This window comes from Silurus meridionalis, chromosome 7 (assembly GCF_014805685.1).
Source record: "Silurus meridionalis isolate SWU-2019-XX chromosome 7, ASM1480568v1, whole genome shotgun sequence".
Lineage (NCBI taxonomy): Eukaryota > Metazoa > Chordata > Actinopteri > Siluriformes > Siluridae > Silurus > Silurus meridionalis.
This window is the reverse complement of record NC_060890.1, coordinates 5,775,701-5,799,095: the sequence shown is the minus strand read 5'-3', so window position 1 is coordinate 5,799,095 and position 23,395 is coordinate 5,775,701. Positions and strand designations below refer to the sequence as shown.

The following is a 23,395-nucleotide window of genomic DNA, read 5'->3' as shown; positions in this document are numbered from 1 at the left end:
GACACGCCCACAGTGCGTCTTCTTCGTGGTCACAGTGGTTCATCCACCAATCCTACAATGCGTTGCTGCTGTAAACAGGTTAGACTGTAGGCTACACTTCAACCAAAATTAATTCATTTTATAAAAGTAACGGGTAACACACCATACAGTAACTGTAACGAAGTTACTTTATTTAAAAAGTAATGCGTTACAGTATTAGTTACTGTCAAAAGTAACTGCGTTACAGTAACATGTTACTGCCCAACACTGCTCAAGACCTTCCATTCCAAACCCATATGAACAATAACTTCATGAAGCTAGCTTTGTGCACAAGGGCACAAGGTTTTGGGTCTCATGGTTCAAGCAAAGCTTTAATGCTACCATGTCCAAAGACATCTTATACAATTGTGTGCCTCCAACTTTGCGGTAAGAGTTTGGGGAAGAACCACATATGGTTCAGCGGTGATGAATTTTATAAAACACACATGTTAATATGTTAATATTGCCACATACTTAATAAAGGGAAAATAGTTTAATGTCAATGGAAACTTTTTATAAGCAGTATCCTTATTGGAGTGTAATTATGTAGTCATTGTGCACAAGTCTTTTCAGCCATTTGTTAGCTGATTAGAGTATAACCCTGACTGCAGTGTCTTGTTCTAGATGGCAAAGGAATCACCAGCTACTGAAAAAGCTGGTAGGGTTCACAACATGACTCAACTTTTACCACAGGAAATGTGTTATTAAAGGGTTTATGTGCAAAGAAGTGCTATGTAAAAGACAGAAATACCCCGGCCTACGACGTTTCCTTTCACAGCAGATTTGCCACCAGAGCTGCAGAGTCAAACTTTATGAAATGAAAACTGGCTAAAATGTCAGAAACGAATTAAATCATCCTGCTCGCAAATGTAGGCACTAACATGAAAAACATTTTGTAAGGAAAGCAGACTCACCTGTCGGTAAGGAGTTTTTGTGCCGCAGTAATGTTCTGGGTGTTCCAGGGACACTGGAAGGCTTTTCCCATGTCGTCTCTGCAAAAGAATAGGAGAATGGTAGAATGTTTACAAGAAATCACATCAACTACACAGTTGTGAGTGCTGTGCTGGACCTGAATGCCTGAATGATACACAAGTACAGTAATATAATATAAAGTATAGTAAAAGCAATCTGGATAATGTAAACCCCTTTGAAAAAATGGTTATTGGAGCTTTAATTGACCGTAGTTGTAATGAATCCTGAATTCAGTGGCACGTATTAAGGGATTGACTTGCAAAATAAATCATATATTTATTCTAGTTAACACTGGCTTAGATATCTCCAGTCGACAAACTGAACACTAGGAGGACTGATAATGTTATCTACACGGCTTTGCTGAAAAAAAGCTCTTTCAGCGCTCGCCAATAGAGAAAGCGCAGCTAAAGCCATTGGTTTAGCATGAATAACATGGATGGGGAAATGATTCCTCAATGTAAGCTCACGATCTTTCAGAAATGATTGACTGTGTCATCAGAGGGCATTCATCATACGACTTTTTTCCCCTCCACTTCTCGGTAATGAGGCAATCGAAATTATAAAAGGCATCAGCTAAACCGACGATGATAATGTCATTGCCTGCAGACTGCTAATGTAGAGAAGACATGTTTCCTTCTCATTGCCGTCAACAATGTTATGCAACTCTAATTAGCATGTCAACGATGCCACTCTGATTAGGTTTATTCTGTCTGTTAATGCACGACCGATCCTAAATCGCTTCTCTCGTCACTTTCATCTGTCTGCCTCGAATATCAATGGGCCATTTTAGATACTGTGGGTATTCATCATCGTGAAAATCGAAGCGTAAAAAAGACTAAAGTCAATGCTGAATCAGTCAGTGTCTGGAAAATGTAATGAAAGTCTAAAAAATTATTATGCACGCGTATCATTTAATAATCTGTGAATCCAAACTGGTTACCAAGCAACAAGCATCTGCGCTAAACATAAATCAAATGATCTCGTTCATACAAACGTCCTGCGCCAAGACGGCTGAGATTCCGCCTCAACGTCCTTCGATTTTCTCTTTATTTAATAGAATTATTTTCTAGAACAACAGAGAGGATATCGCATACTTTTGGTCCATAATGAGGATAAGGAATATGCTGTGAATATTGCCCTAGTTATGTCTAGGCAAAGTCTGAAGTCCATCTTTTATTTATTGCCATCTGTAACAGCATTGGCTTTGGTGCCTGCTGTTCCTGCCTGACAGTTTACCCAAATGCGTAACCTTCATTTTTCATTGATCATAACCAATTTGACCGTATGACATTTTCCCATTAAAAAGGTGTCATTTACACTGGCATTTGTTCACGACTAGGGGATTCAAATAGCAGCTTACGTATTCATGCAGGAGGAGAAACTTTTCAATTCAGCTACTGAATTCATTCGTCAAGTTTTATTATTAAATATTTCTCTTATTTCTAAGATTTATTTGACCAATGTGTGTATATGATCAGTCTCTTGCTCAGAATAATTGCATCCAATACCAATACTGCTGTATGTTGTCATATAGTGTATAAACAGATGATGTGAACTGGCACACAAACTTATGATTTATCATCTCTATAAAAAAAAAAAGCACTGTGAAAATGTCAAGAAGAGGAACTAAGGCAGCTTTCTATCATACACATGACACTATTAAGCATATGAAGCATAGGATTAAGCAATGTTTTCTTTGCTAGCTGCATTAAACAAACCTTGCATAATACAAAATGAGTGAAAGTACCAACTTTTACACCTCATATTGTCATTGACAACTAGGCATAATTTTAAATAATGCTATAAAGAATGCGCCTGATTCCCTGATACTCATTTTGCTATTCGATCTGGTATCAGAATCTACAATATAGGTGTTGAAAAACATACTATATTAAGGAAAATTCTCTATATACTATATATAGGTAAAAACAGCATTAGCATGACTGATCACGAGTCTCCTCAATGGTGGATTTTATTTTTCCTGTACCACTAGTGTTTGTCCAATACAGGTGTGTTATTAGAGGATGGGTATAACCAGGAGGTCAAAAAACCACTGAACCAGAAAGCTGCTACTAAGAACAGGAAGGAAACCACACACACACACACCCCCATATTCGTCATATCACCGTGGTAACCGAACAACAAAACACAATGTGAGGAAAGCTGACATGAGACCTTTAAAAAAGTGTTAAAAAACTTCGGTTTTGGTACATAATGGTTCACTTCGCTAGTTCACGGATTCCTCAACTGCGAGCCTTGTGACGGTCATGTCTTTAAGCTGTGATGGAACACAGACTAAACAGATTAAAAACGGAGGCAATTTATAGTCTGTGAGTTCCAGTACATTAGTGTGTGTGTTTGTGTGTGGGGGGAGGGATGGGTAATTTGACTGACAAGATTCTTGTTTACATGCTAAAAAGTTGAGTGAGAACTGGAAGTAACTTTATACAGACCAGCTGCCTTAATTGCTTTGAAACTGAGAGTGGTTTACAGTTTTAGCTGTCAAGAAACTCATGCCATGTCAAAGCAACCTTATATTAAGAGCTACTATTCTCTAAGCTCTTTGTTATTGAGTGTTCTGGCTTATCCAGTCACTAAATCCCCTTTAAATCCAATCATAACAACTTTGATGGTAGTCGCATGTGTTTATCTTCTGTATAACTACCAAAACCTGGCATTATTTTTTGCTCTTTCACAGATTCTGATTTAAAATGTCCTTAACAATGCATTGTTGTGTTTTAAGTAGCAATATAGTGAATACTTGCTTGCACTTAGGAAGAAAATTTACAGATACCTCATAAATGTAGGTAGCAGCAGATGCTCCTTGACATGCTACCTTGTACAGTAGCCAGCTAGCTGGTCTATCCCAGCAGCAAACATTGCTAAGATTAGCAAAGGTTCGTTTGTTAGCTAATATTGATTTAACCTTGGTATGGCATAAAAAGCTTTTTCACTTCTTAAAAATTAGATTACATTGCAGACCGAGGTGTGAAGAGTCAGTAGCTTGTGTTCTTTCAAATGCTTTGAGGCATGCACTGTATAGGATGCATGTGTACATGTATATATACTATAATATTGTTAGTGTTAAGATGGTTCTCACACTTATTCACACACATTCCTTTGTCTGTTCAGTGTCTATAGAATATTTAAAAAAATCTAACAAATAGTCACAGCCTATTGTATTGACTAAAGTACTATTTAATCTTTTTCACAGTAAGTTGAGTCATTTTTGCCATGTTTCACATCCAGTTATCTTTGTGCTGTGCAGAATTTCAGTGCCTAAAATGGTGACCACATTAGAAAAATCATGAAATTGATACACTAGGAGCTCATTCACAGACTCGTATTACTCAGTTTGAGCAACGCATATTTGGTCATTTTAAAATTTCCACATATTGCTTGAATAGATGCTAAAATTACTCAAACTATTAATGGGAAAAGGGAAAGTCAATAGTGCAAATTATAGCCTGACTAATTCTGTTCTCAGTCCAGATCCTCATTTAGTCATCCTGAGAATGCACAGACGGATGTCTGGTGGGTGAAGAACCAGGGCGTAGGACAGTCCGGTGAGAGACAGACACAAAGCTGATTGTTTCGAAGTGATGTGTGGAGACAATCAGAGATATCATGAACGAGCCTCTGATCTAATGACACCGACCTGTACCAGCCTCACACAAGCATTAGCATTGACATAAGCAGGCCAGTTGTGAATGACTGACTTCAGCACATATGACTTGAACTTAAACTAAGAAATCTTAATTCAATAAATGCACTATAAAAGACTGCATGAATAGTGTTTGTGCCTCATAGTAGCAAGATCCTTGGGTTGATCCTGAGAAGCACAGAATGTCTGTATGTTTATTTAAGCTATTCTCCCACCTCACAAAAAATATACTGATTAAATAATTGAATAAAGAATGCAAAATTCCAAGGTTTTCCTTTGTAGTGAATTTCAAACTAACCTGAGTCCTTACTAAACATGAATTGCAGAATTCTAGTGACTGTATTGTTAACCTGTTAATACATTCAGAGGTGCTTACCATTGTTGACAGTGTTGACGTAGTACTTCTGTCCATCTGGTGAAATGTAACACTTCCAGTCTTTGGGCAATGGGTTTTGGCAAATGTCCTCACCAGGCAGCATGCTCAAGGAGGCAGATTTCTGCACGTAAAAGTTAGATATGTTTTTGTTTTGGTGTAAAACATTTAAGTTATATACATATACAGCATTTGGAAGATGCCCTTAACCTGAGTGACTTATCTCATTTTATAAAATTGAGTCCTTGATGGTTATTGGCATTGCTCAAGAGCCCATCAATGTCATCTTGGTGGTTCTGGGACTTCTGAGCTACCACATTCAGTATCTTTCATATCCATTAATATGGTAAGCTATGGAGTTCTCTTTACTTGACCGCCACTCAGTACAGCTTAGAATGATTCCACATGAACAGCCTAAAGATCCTGAGTCTGGTTCTTCTCAAGGTTCTCATCCTCATCCTCATTTTAGGAGGTTTTTCCTTGCAATTGTCAATGGCTCGCTCATTTGGGATTAGTTGCCACTGGCTTGCACATTGTGGAAGTGGTAGCTCAGTGGTTGAGCCTATGGATTACTATTTGAAAATGTCAGGCAGTTCAAACCTCAGTATTGCCAAGCTACCACTCTGGGCTCTTAAGCAAGGAACCCTCTGTGCTCCAGGGGTGCTATATAATGGCTGACCTTGTACTCTGACCCCAGCTTCCTAGCATTGCTGGGATAATCAAATAAAAATTTTTCTGTAATGTGCATGTGTATAGTATAAAGCATCTCCAAAGCTTATAGGACTTACCTATGAATTTAGAATTTACATTCCTAACCTATTTATATCTGTAGGACTGTTTAGGAAAATGTCCAAGGTTTTTTTCTCAGTAATATGGACCGTTGAACAAAACTATAACAATTTAACTAGAATGGTAAAACCCAATCACATTCAGTCATTCATGAAATGTAGCACGGTCTGGAATTCACTAACTGCAGTTATCTGTTGTCTGGATTCGGCCCCTGTGAAACCTCACTGCCTTCAGCTGTGGCGTTTAACCAATGTTTTTTAAAAGCTTAGCTCATAGAGGCTTTCTCATCGGTAATTTTCCCCAGTCAGGAATGCTGGGAATGTGGGAGGAATGGACTCCGGTGCAAAATACCACACATAAATTACATTTATAGCATCCATAGGGAGAGATATACATGGCATGGGTTAGGGAGTGTGAATGTAGAACTGCTTTTAAAATATTATTTTCTCTTATTTTAAATATTTATACAAATTTGAAATGTCTTAATTGCTCTTGCGAACAAATTGTTATATCTCTAATGTTTTAGAAAACCAAGCCAAATTCCCTTTCCTTGTCAATGACTGCACACAAGTGAGAGTTCAGCAGCCCAAGTTAAAATTAATGTTCTAGTAGCAAAACAAATGACTCAAAACTCTTAGCTGTGATGTAAGTTTCTATTTCCCTTTGATAAATCATTAAAGTTACTGGCCCATGTCTTCTCCAATGGTCTTCCTTACGTAAAGTATTTCCTTCCCCATTAAGTATTGAACTTTCTGCTGATGTGAATAAAAAGGTGAAAAATTCCAAAGATTAAAAATGCATTGTAGGAGAATGTTTTAAAAAAACAAAAAAAAGGAAATTAGCTAATTCATGCTCGAAATGGTGCGGGAAGTCACCAGATAACATAAGAGTCTAATTTCCGTACTTACTGAGTCATCATGATGGTTTGCATAACAGGTGTTACATAATGGATAACGATTTTCAAAAGAAAGTTAAAATAAGTCTTAAGCAGAATAGAAGTTTTAGATAAAACATTTCATTTGTATTACCAGAGTTTCAAATATTTCAAAAGGTATGAATGGGCCAAATTATAGTGGTTAGATAGAGACCACTCTATGCAGCTGGGGATGGTTCCGCCTTTGAGGATTGATTTGGACTGTAATAAATATCAACAATAATATCAACCTGTTACAAGGGCTCAGGACCACATGGTTGCAGGAACAATTTTGGAATTAAGAACCTATCACTGCACACCTCAGCAATAATGGAACTGCAATGAATTGACACATGAATGGAATAAAAGGACATTTGGTACCACTCAATTTAGTACGGGTTCCCTTTTGAGTCTGGTTCCTATCAAAGTTTCTTCCTTATGCCATCTCAGGGAATGTTTTCTTGCCAAAGCCACCAGTGACTGAGGCATCAGGGATAAACATCAGGGATACATTTATAATGATAAGAAATGAAATGTATAGGCGATAAAACTTGAGGCAACGTCCATTGTTTAAAGCGCTACACAAATAAAAATGAATTGATCCTAATTTATTTAGTTGCTGGTGATCAAGGTTTATTTGATTTGAACACTGGTGGTCATGGATTAGTTGAGACAATGTTGATTAGATTATTCAAAAGCAGGAGAGTCTTCAACATTTACTTACATTACTGGGGGAAAAAATTAAGTTGCTGATGGGGTCTTAAGTTCGCCAAATCTAGAGATGAAGTCACTATGCAGCCAACAGTGATTCAGCCTCAATTCGGATAAAAGATTCAACTAACTAAATAAATGTAAAGTAACTGAAACAAGACACAAAATCATCCTCAGAATCAGAGAACTGCAGACAACAAACTTAAAGATCTTCTGCCTTTGGATTGCCCATGCTATAGATTTCATGTGTGTAAAACCTTAGCCAGACCATCACTGCAAGCTCATCTTCCAACAACTGATCCGAATCCAAGTCTAAATCCATTCGGACCTTCCTGGATAGTCCTGACATGTGAGGCGGTTGTTAAGGGAAGGAGAGACAAAGACACAAATAACTTAATGTCACAATGTCTCCTCCTTTCTTAGCTTGTATCCTGTGAGAATGGACTTGAGAATCCTGATAAACTCTTATTTTATCAACTGAAAAGGACACACAGTTCCCACACCCAGGGCTGGAAAAAATATATATATTTCAAAAGCTTTTCCTTGCATTCCACTGCTGTCCTGCTGGGAAAGTCAGCAATAAACTGTCAGGGGGAAGAATACTTCAAATACCTGAGGCGAAAAATAAGCTATACCTTTGATCTTTCCATTTTTAGAGATAGAACACAACGTTATTATTAACAGCATTTCTATGGAAACAAAGTGGTCTCTCTGACAGGGAAGTGTTTGTGGTCACTAAGGATGACCTCATAGACTCTCTACACACATAAGTATGCAGTATTAAAAATATATATACAAAAAACAACACTTTTGTATTAAGAATTTTGGATTTTTAGTAGTATAAAAATTATTGCTATATACACACTATATGGCTAAAGTATTGGGACACCTGACTTTCCCAGCCTTATGTGGTTCTTTCCCAAATTCACAATTATAAAGGGTGTCTTTGGATGCGTTAGTATGAAACATTCCCTTCACTTGAACTAGGAGACCCAAACCTGTTCCAGCATGACAATGCCCCTGTGTACAAAGCCAGCTCCATGAAGCTATGGTTTGACAAGTTTGAAGTAGGAAATCTTGAGTCTTCGGCACAAGAGCACTCCCTGAATACAAGCTTTGTATGGGTTTGGAGTGAAGGATCTCCTGCTATAGAGCTCTGACCTCAACACTATTGAACACCTTTGGAATGAACTAGACCAGTGACTGACACCCTTGTGTCTAGATGAGCCCAAGTCTCCACAAGCACACTGCAAAATCTAGTGGAACATCTTCCCAAAAGAGTGGAAGGAATCATTATAGCAAATTAGAACTGTGATGATCAAAAAGCACATACCATACTTATGACTAAGTGTCCGCAAACTTTTGGCAATATAGTGTAACTATAAGAATTAATCGAAAATATGTTTTTGCCTCTCAGCTGTTTTGCTGCTATCTGTCTAATCCAGAGTTGTATCACGCCAAACAAAAAGTTCCAACAGAGATATACAGAAAAAAATTCCTTACGCAGCATTCTGGTTCCTCATGCCTAAGTGACTCACTGTTTCCTCAGCTAAAAAAAAAGATATATTAACATAAACTGTGTACATGGCACATGATGTTCCATGACATCCACACAAAAAGACTGTGTATGGGTCAAGCAGGATGAAGAGCTCAGCAGCAATTAAATAACGATGCATAAGCGAGTACATGGATGTGCCGAAGTTCAGCCGATTATTTCAACAATGTCTTTCTCCATCAAAGTAAACCGTTCCCATAGAAACCACATCTGCAATGTTATCATGCAATGCTCAGACTGACTCCAACAATCGAAATGGTACAAACAAAATATTATTTATAACACAGCATTTATATTTGATAAAATGGTCAGTCTGAATACTCGATTATGATTGGCTGGAGGGGCTGGGTTCAATCCGTTGTTCTATATTAATGTGCTGCTGTAACTAATGTAACTGTAACCATAGTAACATACAGAGAAAAACAGAAAACATTTGTAAGCATTTCCTAGTCACTTTACTGAGGTAAACGGATGATTTTTGCATGTTGTTTAACATATATGGTGAATATGACAATTTTCTGAAAGGGCTACAGGATGGAACTGACAAAACATAGCAAAAACCATTAAAATTAGTAATCTAATGAAAAACAGGATAAGAGGTGAACATCAACAGCTTCATTATTAGTAGACAAGCAGGACATAATTCACACAAACATAATCTCTCTGTCTCACTCTCACCCTCTCTAAACTACTACTACTTTATCTCTGTGTATGATTTCAAGCACTCGGAATTCAAATGGACAAATATTAACCACAATTTTTTCCACACAGTCAGTTTTGCACTACAGATATCAATAAATGCTTTAATTTTTCACTTAAGGCAAGTTGCTATAATATATATATATATATATATATATATATATATATATATATATATATATATATATATATAGGGTAATCCATGGCTAGGTGTACATGGTACATGATCCACGAAGGAAACCAGTCTTCTCTGTATCATCCCTTATCTCTGTTTGCCACATAAAATCACACCTCCCAGTTAAAAACTGTTACTATAATAGTCTTAGGGAAATTATTATCATAGCCATGCATTCCGCTAATTTCAATGGAAACACTTTTAATGAAAATGCTAAATTCACGGTACGGTACGTACCTCGTTTTTGAATCAATAAATCGGCTTAATTTGGTTTAATTACGCTACAGGTGGTGGAAGAAATGCAAAACATAAAATTGTTTCTCGTTTTAATAAAGCAGCCTAATTTAATTAACATTTGTGATCAACATTTGGACAGTTTACATTTTTAAAACAAATTTAAATGCCTACTAGGTTCAATAATATAATAAAATAAAAGTTTCCAATTTTTTCTAAAAAGTAAAAAATAGAATAAATTAAATGAATGCAATATACTTTTTATATATTATTATATTTATATTGTGATTAATTAAGTATTCAATTAAAATGGCAAAAAAGAAATTAAATAAATGGAAAAATTAAATGAAACATTTTATATTTGTTAGACCCCATTTGGGTAATACAGGAGTGTAATGTAATGTAAATTTGTGTTTTTTATAAAACACCTGACATGTACACCTGACTGTAAAACTGGTAGATGCTCTTGAACATCCAATTCCAAATTTATTTCTTCCATTTGCTGTTATAATAACCTCCACTTTTCTCTGAAGATGTTCCACTACATTTTGGAGTTTGCCTATGGAGATTTGTACTCATTCAGCCACAATGACATTAGTGAAGTCAGATACTTACACTGGCGATCAAAATTAGAGAACAATTTATAAACAATTGAACAGTTCTGAAATAATGTCATCTTCACTGCTCAACAGTTGAAGGAGTTTTTGTCCTGTCTATACCATGCTACCAGAACACCTTTTCCACAAAATAACTAAGGCATTTAAAAAAAAAAACATTATTTTGCAGAAAACACACTGATCAAAATTAGAGAACACTTTCAGATACCTCCCAGTTATTGGTGTTAATCTGGTACCTGGTGCTAATTTCCTTGATTATCTATAAACCCCTATTTAACTGGCAGCCTAAATTCCAGTTACACTGACTCTGCAAGATGGTGGGCCGTTCTAAAGTGACTGAAAGCCTCCGGCAGCAGGTTGTCCAGATGAAGGCCAAAGGGATGACCCTATCAGCCATAGCAAGACAAGTTGGTCGTTCCAAATCTGTGATTTCAAGAATATTGAATCTTTACAACATCACAAACTCATTCAAGTCCGCCAAGAAGGCTAGTCGTCCACGGAAGACAAATACAAGAGAGGACAGGATACTGCAGAGGATCTCAATGGGCAATCGTTTCCACACTGCAGCTTGAATTGCTCACCAGTTCAGCGCTGAACAGGGTAAGGATCTGTCTCGTCATACAGTGTCTCGACGTTTAAGAGCATTTGGACTGAAAGCCCACTCTGCAGTGACCAAACCTTTCATTAGCAGAAAGAATCAAAAGGCTAGACTAAGCATGTGTGGACAGAGGAGAACTGGTCCAAAGTTCACTTCAGTTATGAAAGCAAGTTTAATTTATTTGGGTCTGATGGGAAACATTATGTTCGGCGACAAACTGGAGAAAGACTGAACCCAAAGTGTGTAAAGAAGTCAGTGAAAAGTGGAGGAGGAAGTGTCATGGTTTGGGGCATGTTTTCTGCAGCAGGAGTTGGGCCTCTTATACAGCTACATGGCAGAGTGAATGCAAATGTTTATCAGAACCTTCTTCAACAACATATGGTTCCTTCCCTGCGTTTATCACCCAATCAGCCCGCAGTGTTCATGCAGGACAACGCTCCATGTCACACAGCAAAACGGGTAAAGCAGTTCCTTGAAACTGAAAACATTGTAATAATGACATGGCCTGTCCAGAGTCCCGATCTCAACCCAATAAAGAACCTCTGGAAAATCCTTGGTGACAAAGTTATGGCCAAGAAACCCACTACAGTCACCGAACTGTGGAGGAGACTGGAAGAAGAGTGGACCAAAATCACACCAGAGCAGTGTGAGAGACTAGTGCTGTCCTGTGGCCGCAGATGGGCTGAAGTCAGTCAGAGCAGAGGCCTGTACACTTCCTACTAATTGCTGACTGTTGTAACCTTCAGAGAATTTTGTTGTAATCTTTTTCCATGCTACAGTCATACAGTGTGTTTTCTGCAAAATAATGTATTTTTTTTTAAATGCCTAAGTTATTTTGTGGAAAAGGTGTTCTGGTAGCATGGTATAGACAGGACAAAAACTCCTTCAACTGTTGAGCAGTGAAGATGACATTATTTCAGAACTGTTCAATTGTTTATAAATTGTTCTCTAATTTTGATCGCCAGTGTATGTAGGGTTAAGAGGCCAATTCATCCCAAATGTTGAGGCATTGTCATGCTGTAACAGGTTTCGGTTAAAAAAAAGACATCTTATACAACTGTTTGCCTCCAATCATTCAAGTAATAACTACATAGACACAAAAACAAACAATTTATACTAAGAATAGTGAGTTAACTCTACAAACAGCACCCTTCTCTAAAAATAGTAAAGCTGAGTGCTTATAAATTGCTACCATTAAATAATATAAACAAAGTAATAACATTAACATTTTGCTAGATTCAACTATTATGGATAGATATAGTATATACGCAAGTCACGACAACACTGACCAAACCACATAAGCTCTTTTATTTACACCAGCTTTCCATTGTCATGGACAATCTGCTTATATAATATGATGCTAATCGATAAATAATAGGCAGTCCAAGCTAGAAAAGGTGAGGATGTGAACTACGTTCCCAGCTAGAGCTCTGCATTTAAGAGCTTTCCAATCAGTAGCTCTGCTGCTTATGCAATGTCATGGTTGACCACTATTGAAGATAAGGAGGAAAGGAAATAAATAAAGTAGGAATACACCTCAAAAAGGTCTTTAAGTTGCTTTATATTTGTCACATGTACACTACCGCACAGTGATTTTATTTGTTTTTTGCATATCACAGCGATGTTGGGAGTTGAGGGTTAAGAGCCTTGCTCAGGGGCCCAAGAGTGGCAGCTTGTTGATACCCATGATAGAGCCAACAATCAGTAATCGGAGCCTTAACCACAGAGCTGCCACATCCTTTATTTGTCACAAATAGCTCAGTGGAAAAACTTTTCTTTACATATTCTAGCTTGTTAGAAACCCCTGGAGCGAATAAGTGTTACTCAGGGCCACAATGGTGCGGGCTTGGCCCTTACACCCCTCCAACCTCTTGTTCAGTAATAGTGGGCCTTAACTGCTGAGTCAAGAATGTGTATGTGAACATTGCAACAGCTTTACTATCTATTTATTTAATTTATTTAAATCAGCCAGAAACTTGAATCCAGTTTTAAGGCAACCTCAGACCCAAAAGCAGCCTACAAGCTCACAACATTTTATTTGGCACCTGCAGGCAAATGATTCAGGTCAGCATGTGTTGACCAGGGAAGTGCCTGCTTCCTATTATTCACTTCCATGTTTCAACACCTCGGCTTCTATTAGGTGGGTCCTTTCTGACAGCCTGTGGCCTTGACTCAATATATTTCCACGATGTGGTTCTGGATTTCCCACTTGTCACAACCACACCAAGTTCCCCTTCTAACGCAAAGCGATGTCATAGCAGACCTGGCTTTCAGAAATGCGTCCTAGTGCTTAGATACATTACAGGCTGTGAGCTAAAAACAGAACTTCCACTGGCTGCCATGGTTAACAGGAGCATGTTAAACGCAACCCCTGCACACTCATGTGGGTGAGGAGTCAATTACCAGATTCTTGTAATGCGTCTGCATTGGAAACATCCTGTATGCATTAAAGCAAAGGGTAAGATTTGTCATGTGAGAAATAATTAGCATAGCATTCACGAATCAATTGAGAGGTGATGGAGAGAATCTAAGGGGTGAGATTCCAAGCCCCAACACCCACGAAGGCAACCTAAAAAAAAGAAAAACACCATGCTCACAGCCTAGCATTGGTGGACAGTGTTTTGCCAGATGTCAGGCTGTGGGACTCACTTCCAGATGTTTTACGTTATTCTGCATGGAAGCCAAACATGTAAGATATTCCCAGGCTCCCCCACAGGGTATTCCTCTCAGTTACATTTCATCCAAATAGCACTCACAGTACTCATAGTGCTCCTACTGCATCATACAGTATATCTGCATGCAATGCAGCACACACTGGTTTCATTATTTAATGTACCGTGAATGTAAGTTCTTTTCAATCACCCAAATTAGAGTTTGTCTCTTTAAATGGAACCTGTTGATGCTTTTGCAGCTGTAATTGCTATGCAATCTGCTGCGTTTTGTTCGCTAATAGAGATAATTAGTCACTCGGCATTATGACTGCATCAAGTTTGTCATTCTCCTTTTCACAGCCTTCAGAACACGTCCTAGGTTCCTCTCGGATTCATCGAAGCCGGCTGATAAATCACTGCATTTCAAATTCGAGACGCACTTAAGGTCTTCATTCGATCTCTTACCCTATACAGAGGGGGTGTCAAAAGCTGACAAACTCCCAGTCATTAATCGTTTTATAGAGACATATGCATGTTAGATTTGCATCTATGCAACAAACTACGTCATTTAAAGGTATGTAGATTTACTTCGACCAAACAAATATAGAAATGTACACGTTACACCTTGTTTTTATTGAAAAATCCACAGATAGCATGAATAGCACAGCTTTATACACACTTGGTGTCTGGACAGTTTGTTTCTCCAAACATTTAGCTGAAATACTTTGCCTCTTGTAAAATTCGCCAAAGGTGTTCTGTTCTAGTTGGAGATTTCTTTCTCATTTTCTGATCCATTTCATCCCAGAGCAGTTCAATAGGATTTAAGTACGGTGACTGGGCAGGCCATTTCATGAGAGGTAACACTTCAGTCGACTCTTTTGCTCTCTAAATAATGATTACAGAGCTTGGACTTCGGGTTCTTCGGGTCATTAACTTGTTGTTCGGTAAAGTTGGTTCTAGTCAGCTGCATTGTATGCAATTGTAGCCATGTTGGTTCAGTTTTTCTTTCACCTGGAATAAGTCACCAACCGTCCCTGCTCCAAAACATCCCCAAACCATTACGCTTCCACCTCCATGTTTGACTGTTCATGACTGTTCAACATTTTCTTTCCTGTTCTACCTTTTACATAAGTTCTTCTATTAGAGCCAAAAATATCAAATCTGGACTGAACTGTCCAAAGAACTTTGTTCTAGACTCTTACTGTCCAATTCCTGTGTGATTTTGCCTTTTATCTAGTTGTTGCATTGAAAAAAATGCATGTGTCTCAAAAACCCTGAAAGACTGATTACTTTGGTCAGAATCTGTTGATTAACTACACTTTGGGCTTAAATTGTGATTTCTAGCAGTTTCATAATTATGGAGTCTTGAGTGTCAGTGCTTCCTAAGAGTCAGGATAAATGGCTGCATTTTGAAGTTTCTCTTTTTGTTGCCATGTTTTTTCTTTTTCTGCAAAATGCTTTTTTTTTTTAATAGTCTTATTTTTTTCACAGACAGAGAGAAGAACTTCCTATGCATGGTTGCCTGAAGGGCTCTCTCAGGGCACAAATGTACACACTACAGACATGCACAACTGCGTGTGTCTTTGGACTGTGGGAGGAAAACAGAGTACCCAGAGAAAAACCCCAATGCTCTCGGGGAGTTTTTCCTTGCCACAGTCGCACAGTCGCTCATCAGGGACAAACTTACACTTATAAAGAACATATTCATTTTTTATCACCACATTATCTGTGTAAAGCTGCTTTGAGACAATGTTCATTGTTAAAAGTGCTATACAAATAAAAATGAATTGAATTGAGTTATCAGCATGGCATGGATTTTGTTGTTGTTGATGTTTTGTTTAGTCGCATGCCCTTTACTGGCGATCGTTGTGAAATCATTTTCCAATTCTCATCACAGTTCCTCTGTGAAAATGTGGCCAATATCTCAGCCATAACTGATATATGCCGAAGTTGCTTTTAGATCGAATCATTTCCTTAAAAACGATCAACTCCCAATAGATCTGATTCCTTCAACATCTTAAATCTCCGAACATGTGTCAGTAGCCCAGATGTGCCATGAATCAAGTTCAGAAGTTAATCAAGGCCTTCAGTGGTGTCTGTATATCAAAGCAATTTGTGTGAAGATAATAGTAGAAGTAGTAGATCTTCTAAAAGCTGTTTTTCTTCTCAACCTACAATAACTTATTGTGACTTACTGCTGGTTGTAATTTTGTATAAAATCAACTAACTTGTTTGCACAATACATGTAAATAATAATCATCCTAATCTTTCATAAGGCATGTTTTGTCCGACTAGTCCTTTTATTGTAATAAGAACAAAAGTTCATTAAGGAAAATTCAAACCAACTTTGAGAAGCTAAATACATTTGAAGATTTTATCTCAACAAGGAACCTGCACTGGCAGAAAAAACAAGCTGTGGAATGTGGTTATCAGATGGGACAACATTTAAAATCAGCCCAAACATCTGATCGCTGATGTCTGGCGAACCTGGCTGGACGGATGAGTTGAAGAAGAAAACGCTCATTGTGTCCTTTTTTTTATTTTTAAATAACAATGCCTCAAAACATAATCATAAGCTTGGATTTTCCAACACATTTTTTAAACGAAAGGAGATTCAGCAAAACATGACCTTCGCTATGTCATGATCCATCTAGCACCTAACAATGTAGGCTTAGTATCCATGAACTGACATTATAAGAGTCCACAAAATGTTTTATTTACAATGATCAAAAATCGTGTCCCTGTTCTCCATGGCCCTGTTAGGGCAGGGGTCAGCAACCTTTTTGAAACTGAGTGCTACTTCTTGGGTACTGATTAATGTGAAGGGCTACCAGTTTGATACACACAGTTTTCAGTTTGATCTGAAATAAAAAAATTGCTCAATTTACCTTTTATTATATGTTATTATTAATAATTAATGATATTCATCTATGTGAAGACACCGATCATGTTAATGATTTCTCATAATAATTATCAGCAATGATTTAACAAAGTAGGAAACAGCTATTTTTAGAAAAGGCCTGCGGGCTACTCATGTGGTCCTTGAGGGCTACCTGGTTTGTGACCCCTGTGTTACAAACCAGGGGTCAGTTGATGTATACCTAGAAAAAGGTAAATTAATTTAAACACTGTACGTGTACAGCAAGTCCAGTTTTTAAAAACCAAAAATCTTGAGGCATTTTGTAAATGATTTAGCTGAAGGAAACTCGATGAGAAAAGCAAATCTTCAACCTTCATCGATTTACCCCGTAAAAAAAACGATGCGTCAACATGGTTTGTTGACCAACACACCCATTAATTCCTTCCCCAAACTCTTGCATCAAATTTGGAAGCACACCGTTTTATGTAGTTTACAACTTCCCTTTCCTTTAACCTGTTTCAGCATGACAATGCCTATGAGCACAAAGCTCCATGAAGACATGGTTTGACAAGTTTGAAGTAGGAAAACTTGAGTGTCCTGCACAAGAGCCCTGACCGAACATGAACTGGATGAACTGGAATAATAACCATGCCCCAGGTTGACTCACCTAACATCTGACATTACGCTCTTGTGGCTGAATGAAGGAAAAAGACACAGCCATGATCTAGTAAAAAGCTTTCTCTAAAGCATTGAGCAGTAAAACGGTGATTAAATATGGAATGGGATGTTAAACAAGCAGGTAGATTACGGTAGGTGAAGTGAGGAGGCCTGGGGTGCAGTCAGCATTCGATTCATCCCAAAGGTCTTCAATAGGGTGCAGCAGGAAACTCATGATTTTTGACTTCAACCCATGTAATGTATGATATCTTCATGGAAATTGCAGGAAAGAGTTTGGGTCTCCTAATTCAAGTGAAGGGAAAATATACAGACATCATTTAGCACTTAGTTTGAGGAGGAACCACATGTGGCTGAAAAAATCAGTCTGTATTCCTTGGTGTGATGGAAGAAGAACCACCTATTGTAAGGCTGGAAAACTGTCAGATGTCTCAATTAAAGGTCTACAAGAAGATTCTTATTGAAATCAGGGTTCTTTAAGGAACTCCTGGAGACCTGACCCTTTAAAGAGATGTTATGAGGAGTTGCTGGGTGGTTATTTAGAACCAGGGTTGTTCTACGTTCAAGACTATTTTCAAGAAGAACCCCATATGGCTGGAAAAATCAGTCCAAAATCTGAATATAATGTGTCTACAAGAAAATTAGGGTTCTTTGAGGAACTCCTGCTGAAAGTATGGAGACAAGACCCTTGAAAGAGATATTATAAGGAGTTTGGCACTAACAGATGGTTGTTTAGAAAACATCTGTCCTACCTCCAAGACCTGGACGTAACTTGATGGGAACCATCCGGTGACTCCATCCTTCTCGCCTTCCCACCATCCGCCGGGCAGCGCGCGCGTGATGCGGATCAGCTCCCCGGGCTGGAAGCGCAATCCGCACTCGTGCTGCTCGCCGCTGAACGCGTACAAACTCCGACACAGCGATCCCGACATCGCAAAGTAAACTTCCCCTGCGCGCTGACGCTTTCTGTCTTTCCTTCTTTCTTCCGTTCGTCTGCGCGTTAAAAAGCTGCGGGATTCCGACCAGATGCGCTCCTCCAGATGCGCGCGATCGAACCCGGAGACGCGATCCCTATTGGACATGCAGTGAACTGCGTAGGGTGGGGAAAGACACTGGCGACCTCCCAAACACGCTTCTCGATCCGAACAACATCGTACAGCAGTAACGCCACCTACATGGCAAACCCTCGACACTTTTCAGAAGCAACCACGTGGCTCCTGGGCGTTCTTCAATATAAGATGCAATAACAAAATAGAGGCAACATCTTTATTGGCCTCTGCATGAGCAAAATGTTTCACACGTTTTGCACACACACACACACACACACACACACACACACACACACACACACAGTTCTAGTACTTTATACTTTATTTATTGTTGCATTTGTTTTTTTTTAAACATGCAGTCATTACTTTATGACCATAATGCCATCATTTTCACATATTATACTGTATATTATTAATACTATACTACACTACATTATACTATACTACCCTATAATATACAACACTATACTCTACTACCCTATACTACACTATACTACCCTATACTATACTACACTATACTACCCTATAATATACAACACTATACTCTACTACCCTATACTATACTACCCTATACTCTACTATCCTATACTACCCTATAATATACAACACTATACTCTACTACCCTATACTACACTACACTATACTACCATATAATATACAACACTATACTCTACTCCCCTATACTATACCATACTATACTATACTACCCTATACTATATTACACTATACTACCCTATACTCTACTATCCTATACTATACTACACTACACTATACTCTACTATCCCATACCATACTACACTATACCTACTACCCTATACCTACTATCCCATACTATACTACACTACACTATACTACACTATACTATACTATACCATACTATATCCTATTACACTACACTACCGTATACTATACAACACTATACTCTACTCTACTATACTACACTATACTATACACCACTATACTCTACTATCCTATACTATACTACCCTAAGCTATACAACACTATACTCTACTACCCTATACTATACTATCATATACTATACTATACAACGCTACACTATACTATATTATGCTATACTATACTATAATGATACTATAATATACTATACTACACTACACTACCCTATACTATACAACACTATACTCTACTCTCCTATCCCATCCCATCCTATCCCATCCCATCCCATCCCATCCCACCCTATACTATACTACTCTAAGCTATACAACACTATACTCTACTATCCTATACTATACTACACTATACTCTACTATCCCATACCATACTACACTATACTACACTATACTCTACTACCCTATACTATACAACGCTACACTATACTATACTGCCCTACACTATACAACACTATACTCTACTATCCTATACTCTACTACACTATACTCTACTACCCTATACTATACAACACTATACTCTACTATACTACCCTGTACTATACAACAATATACTCTACTATTCTTTACTATACTACACTATACTACTCTACACTATACTATTCTATACTACCCTAAGCTATACAACACTATACTCTACTATCCTATACTATACAACACTATACCTACTATCCTATACTACCCTATACTATACTATACTATACTATACCATACCATACTATACTATCCTATACTATACTACCCTATACTATACAACACTATACTCTACTATACTATACTACACTATACAAAAATATACTACCCTATACTATACAACACTATACTCTACTATACTATACTACACTACACTATACTCTACTACCCTATACTATACAACGCTACACTATACTATAATAAATTATACCTATTATACTATACTATACTATACTATCAGTACCCCAGAAACCACAGCAATGATAACAGTTGTTCATAAAAATAATAATGTTGTTCTTCATGCTGCCATTTTTTGTTCTTTAACTATCAGATGAGAGAACAGGTTAACTATGAGACAGAAGTTTAGATTTCAGAACATTTGCGTTCTGCTTCAACATCCATTCCCATTACCCTATTCAACTTATTAACAGCCATTCCTGAGCTAAAGTGGGTTTGTTTGAGCAGGGGAAATGCTAAAATGTGCAATTCAGGGGATACCATAGGACTTGTGAACCCATATAGATGAAGTAAAGAGCACTGAACTGTCTGTCTGTAACTTAAAAAAAATTCATATTACCTAAGCAGACGGTCTGTTGTGCTACACTGTAATGCTGTATTTCTGACATGCTTGAAATGCTTGCTTTACTCATAAATGCTTTTGAAAATGAAATTTTGAAAAAGTGCAAACCCAAAAAAATCAGTGGAAACTTGTGCAACCATATGTATTTTCTTTATTGATATAAGTGGTTTGTATAAAAAGGAGTTTAGTATTGGGGGGGGGGGGGGATTTTACTTTGTGATACAAAATCGAAACAGATGAGTATCTAACGGCACACTTGTGGTTGAGTAGCTTGGAGAAATTGGATGGGTTAAAAATAACAAACTTACTCTCACATTAGACGTCAGCACTTTCTGGGCAATTTCTCCAGATAAATTTACTTCTTCTTCTATGAACTGGTTGTGATCATTATGTTATTATTATTATATTGTTTCTATGCAACAAACTAGGTCATATAACAATATGAAGATTTACTTTGACCAAACAAACATATAACAAACTGTACAGATGTTCAACTTTATTGTCTTTAAAAAATCAGCTGAAATACTTTACCATAAAAAACTTGCCATATATGCTCTTCACTAGTTGGAGATCATTTCTGATCTTGAGATCCAGTTAATCCCAGAGGATTTGGGTGCAGTGACTGGGCAGGCCATTCCATTGATAGATAACACTCTATCCGACTGTTGGTTCTCTTAATAACGCTTATAGAGCTGAGACGTGCACTTTGGCTCATTGTCTTGTTGTATGGTGGAGTCGGTTCTAATTAACCACAATCCAGATGGAATTGCATGGTATGAGTTGGAGTTTGTAATGGTAGCCATGTTGATTCAGTATTCATTTCACCTGGATTAGGTCCCCAACCTTCCCTGCTCCAAAACATCCCCAAATCATTAAACTTCCACCTTAATGTTTGAGTTTAAGGGTAAGGCAGTGTGCTAACATCTTCTCTCCTGTTCACTGTCTGACAGACGTTCTTCTGTCAGAGACAAAACTGACCGATTTGAGCTTATATATGCACAGAACTTTCTTCCAAAATTCGAAATTCACTGTACAATTCTTGTGTGTTTTTGCCTTTGGCCTGGTTTGTTGCATATAAACTAAAGGAACATGCACGTGTCTTAAGAACCATAAAATAATAGGTTTTTCCAAACCTTTGACAGACACTGTATTTAGTACATGGTGGTTGTTGCTGCTGATGCTTAGTTTGATCCTGAACTCAGGACAGTGTGTAAATAAGTGTGTGTGTGTGTGTGTGTGTGTGTGTGTGTTTTGAAAAAGTGTGGTCCCTTTTTGGTTGCATTTTATCTTTCAGTCAGTCGATGTGATTCCTCTAAGTTGTAGGTTTACTGTAAACTCTCAACATACTCTTTGACTCACATGGTGTTGTTCCTTTTTTTCCCTCTCTCCACACTTCTCTATGCATTTCTTTTCCTGACCTTCTGAGTAACAATTTCAAGTTCAGTAGGACCTGGATCCATTACAGAATCATTTACACCAAGAGCATTCAACTACAACTTGCAGTGGCCTAGAAAATGTGTTTATTATATTATGACTGAATGTTATACTATACTATACTATACTATACTATACTATACTATACTATACTATACTATACTATACTATACTATCAGTACTCCAGAAACCACAGCAATGATAACAGTTGTTCATAAAAATAATAATGTTGTTGTTCATGCTGCCATTTTTTGTTCTTTAACTATGAGATGAGAGAACAGGTTAACTATGAGACAGAAGTTTAGATTTCAGAACATTTGCGTTCTGCTTCAACATCCATTCCCATTACCCTATTCAACTTATTAACAGCCATTCCTGAGCTAAAGTGGGTTTGTTTGAGCAGGGGAAATGCTAAAATGTGCAATTCAGGGGATACCATAGGACTTGTGAACCCATATAGATGAAGTAAAGAGCACTGAACTGTCTGTCTGTAAAATTCATATTAGCTAAGCAGACGGTCTGTTGTGCTACACTGTAATGCTGTATTTCTGACATGCTTGAAATGCTTGCTTTACTCATAAATGCTTTTGAAAATGAAATTTTGAAAAAGTGCAAACCCAAAAAAATCAGTGGAAACTTGTGCAACTGTATGTATTTTCTTTATTGATATAAGTGGTTTGTATAAAAAGGAGTTTAGTTTACATGTATTTTTACAAGTCAATTCAAATTAATAAAATTGTATTTGTGTAATGAATTATATAATTGGATTGTATAATTTTTTGTACAATGGATTTTACCTCAGCTGTACAAAAATATATACAGGCTATTCAATTTAATTCAATCCTGGTTGCAAGATTATTCCAGTTCCAGTAGATGGCCGTATTGAGTTGATTGCGAAATGCAGGAAAGTCCAAGAAGAAGAAACCGAAGACGTCATTATTAGTGGAGGAAATTCTGATTCTTTTCAGTGAGTTAAATCATTAGACTCAGCTCATTTTTAAGAGTCGATTCTTTTGAATCCTGACTGCTTTTTTTTCCACTTCTGAAAAAAAGATCAGATATCAGATCTCATCTTCCTCACTGATCTGATTCTATCTCCCCTCGCTTTTCTGCATTATGATTCATTATATATCATCTCAAACATAGTGTTTTTAATGACATGTATTTAAAATAAATCATGAACAGTTAGACGTTGAAAGACAACCAAATCTCTGAATTATTTTATTA

At 37.5% G+C, this 23,395-nt stretch overlaps 1 protein-coding gene across 2 annotated transcripts in view; it reads right to left on the bottom strand.

Moving 5' to 3' along the window:
• The window catches only part of gas7b (growth arrest-specific 7b), a 50,056-nt gene extending 31,404 nt beyond the window's left edge, over nt 1-18,652 (bottom strand). For both annotated transcript variants that reach the window (XM_046853770.1, XM_046853771.1), the window contains exons 1-3: nt 18,257-18,652; nt 5,031-5,151; nt 933-1,010 (exon numbers count right to left, since the gene is read on the bottom strand). In XM_046853770.1, coding sequence (XP_046709726.1) covers nt 933-1,010; nt 5,031-5,151; nt 18,257-18,586 — 529 coding nt within the window. In that variant the 5' untranslated portion in view covers nt 18,587-18,652. The remainder of the gene's footprint in view (nt 1-932; nt 1,011-5,030; nt 5,152-18,256) is intronic.
• Nucleotides 18,653-23,395: the final 4,743 nt, after the last annotated feature.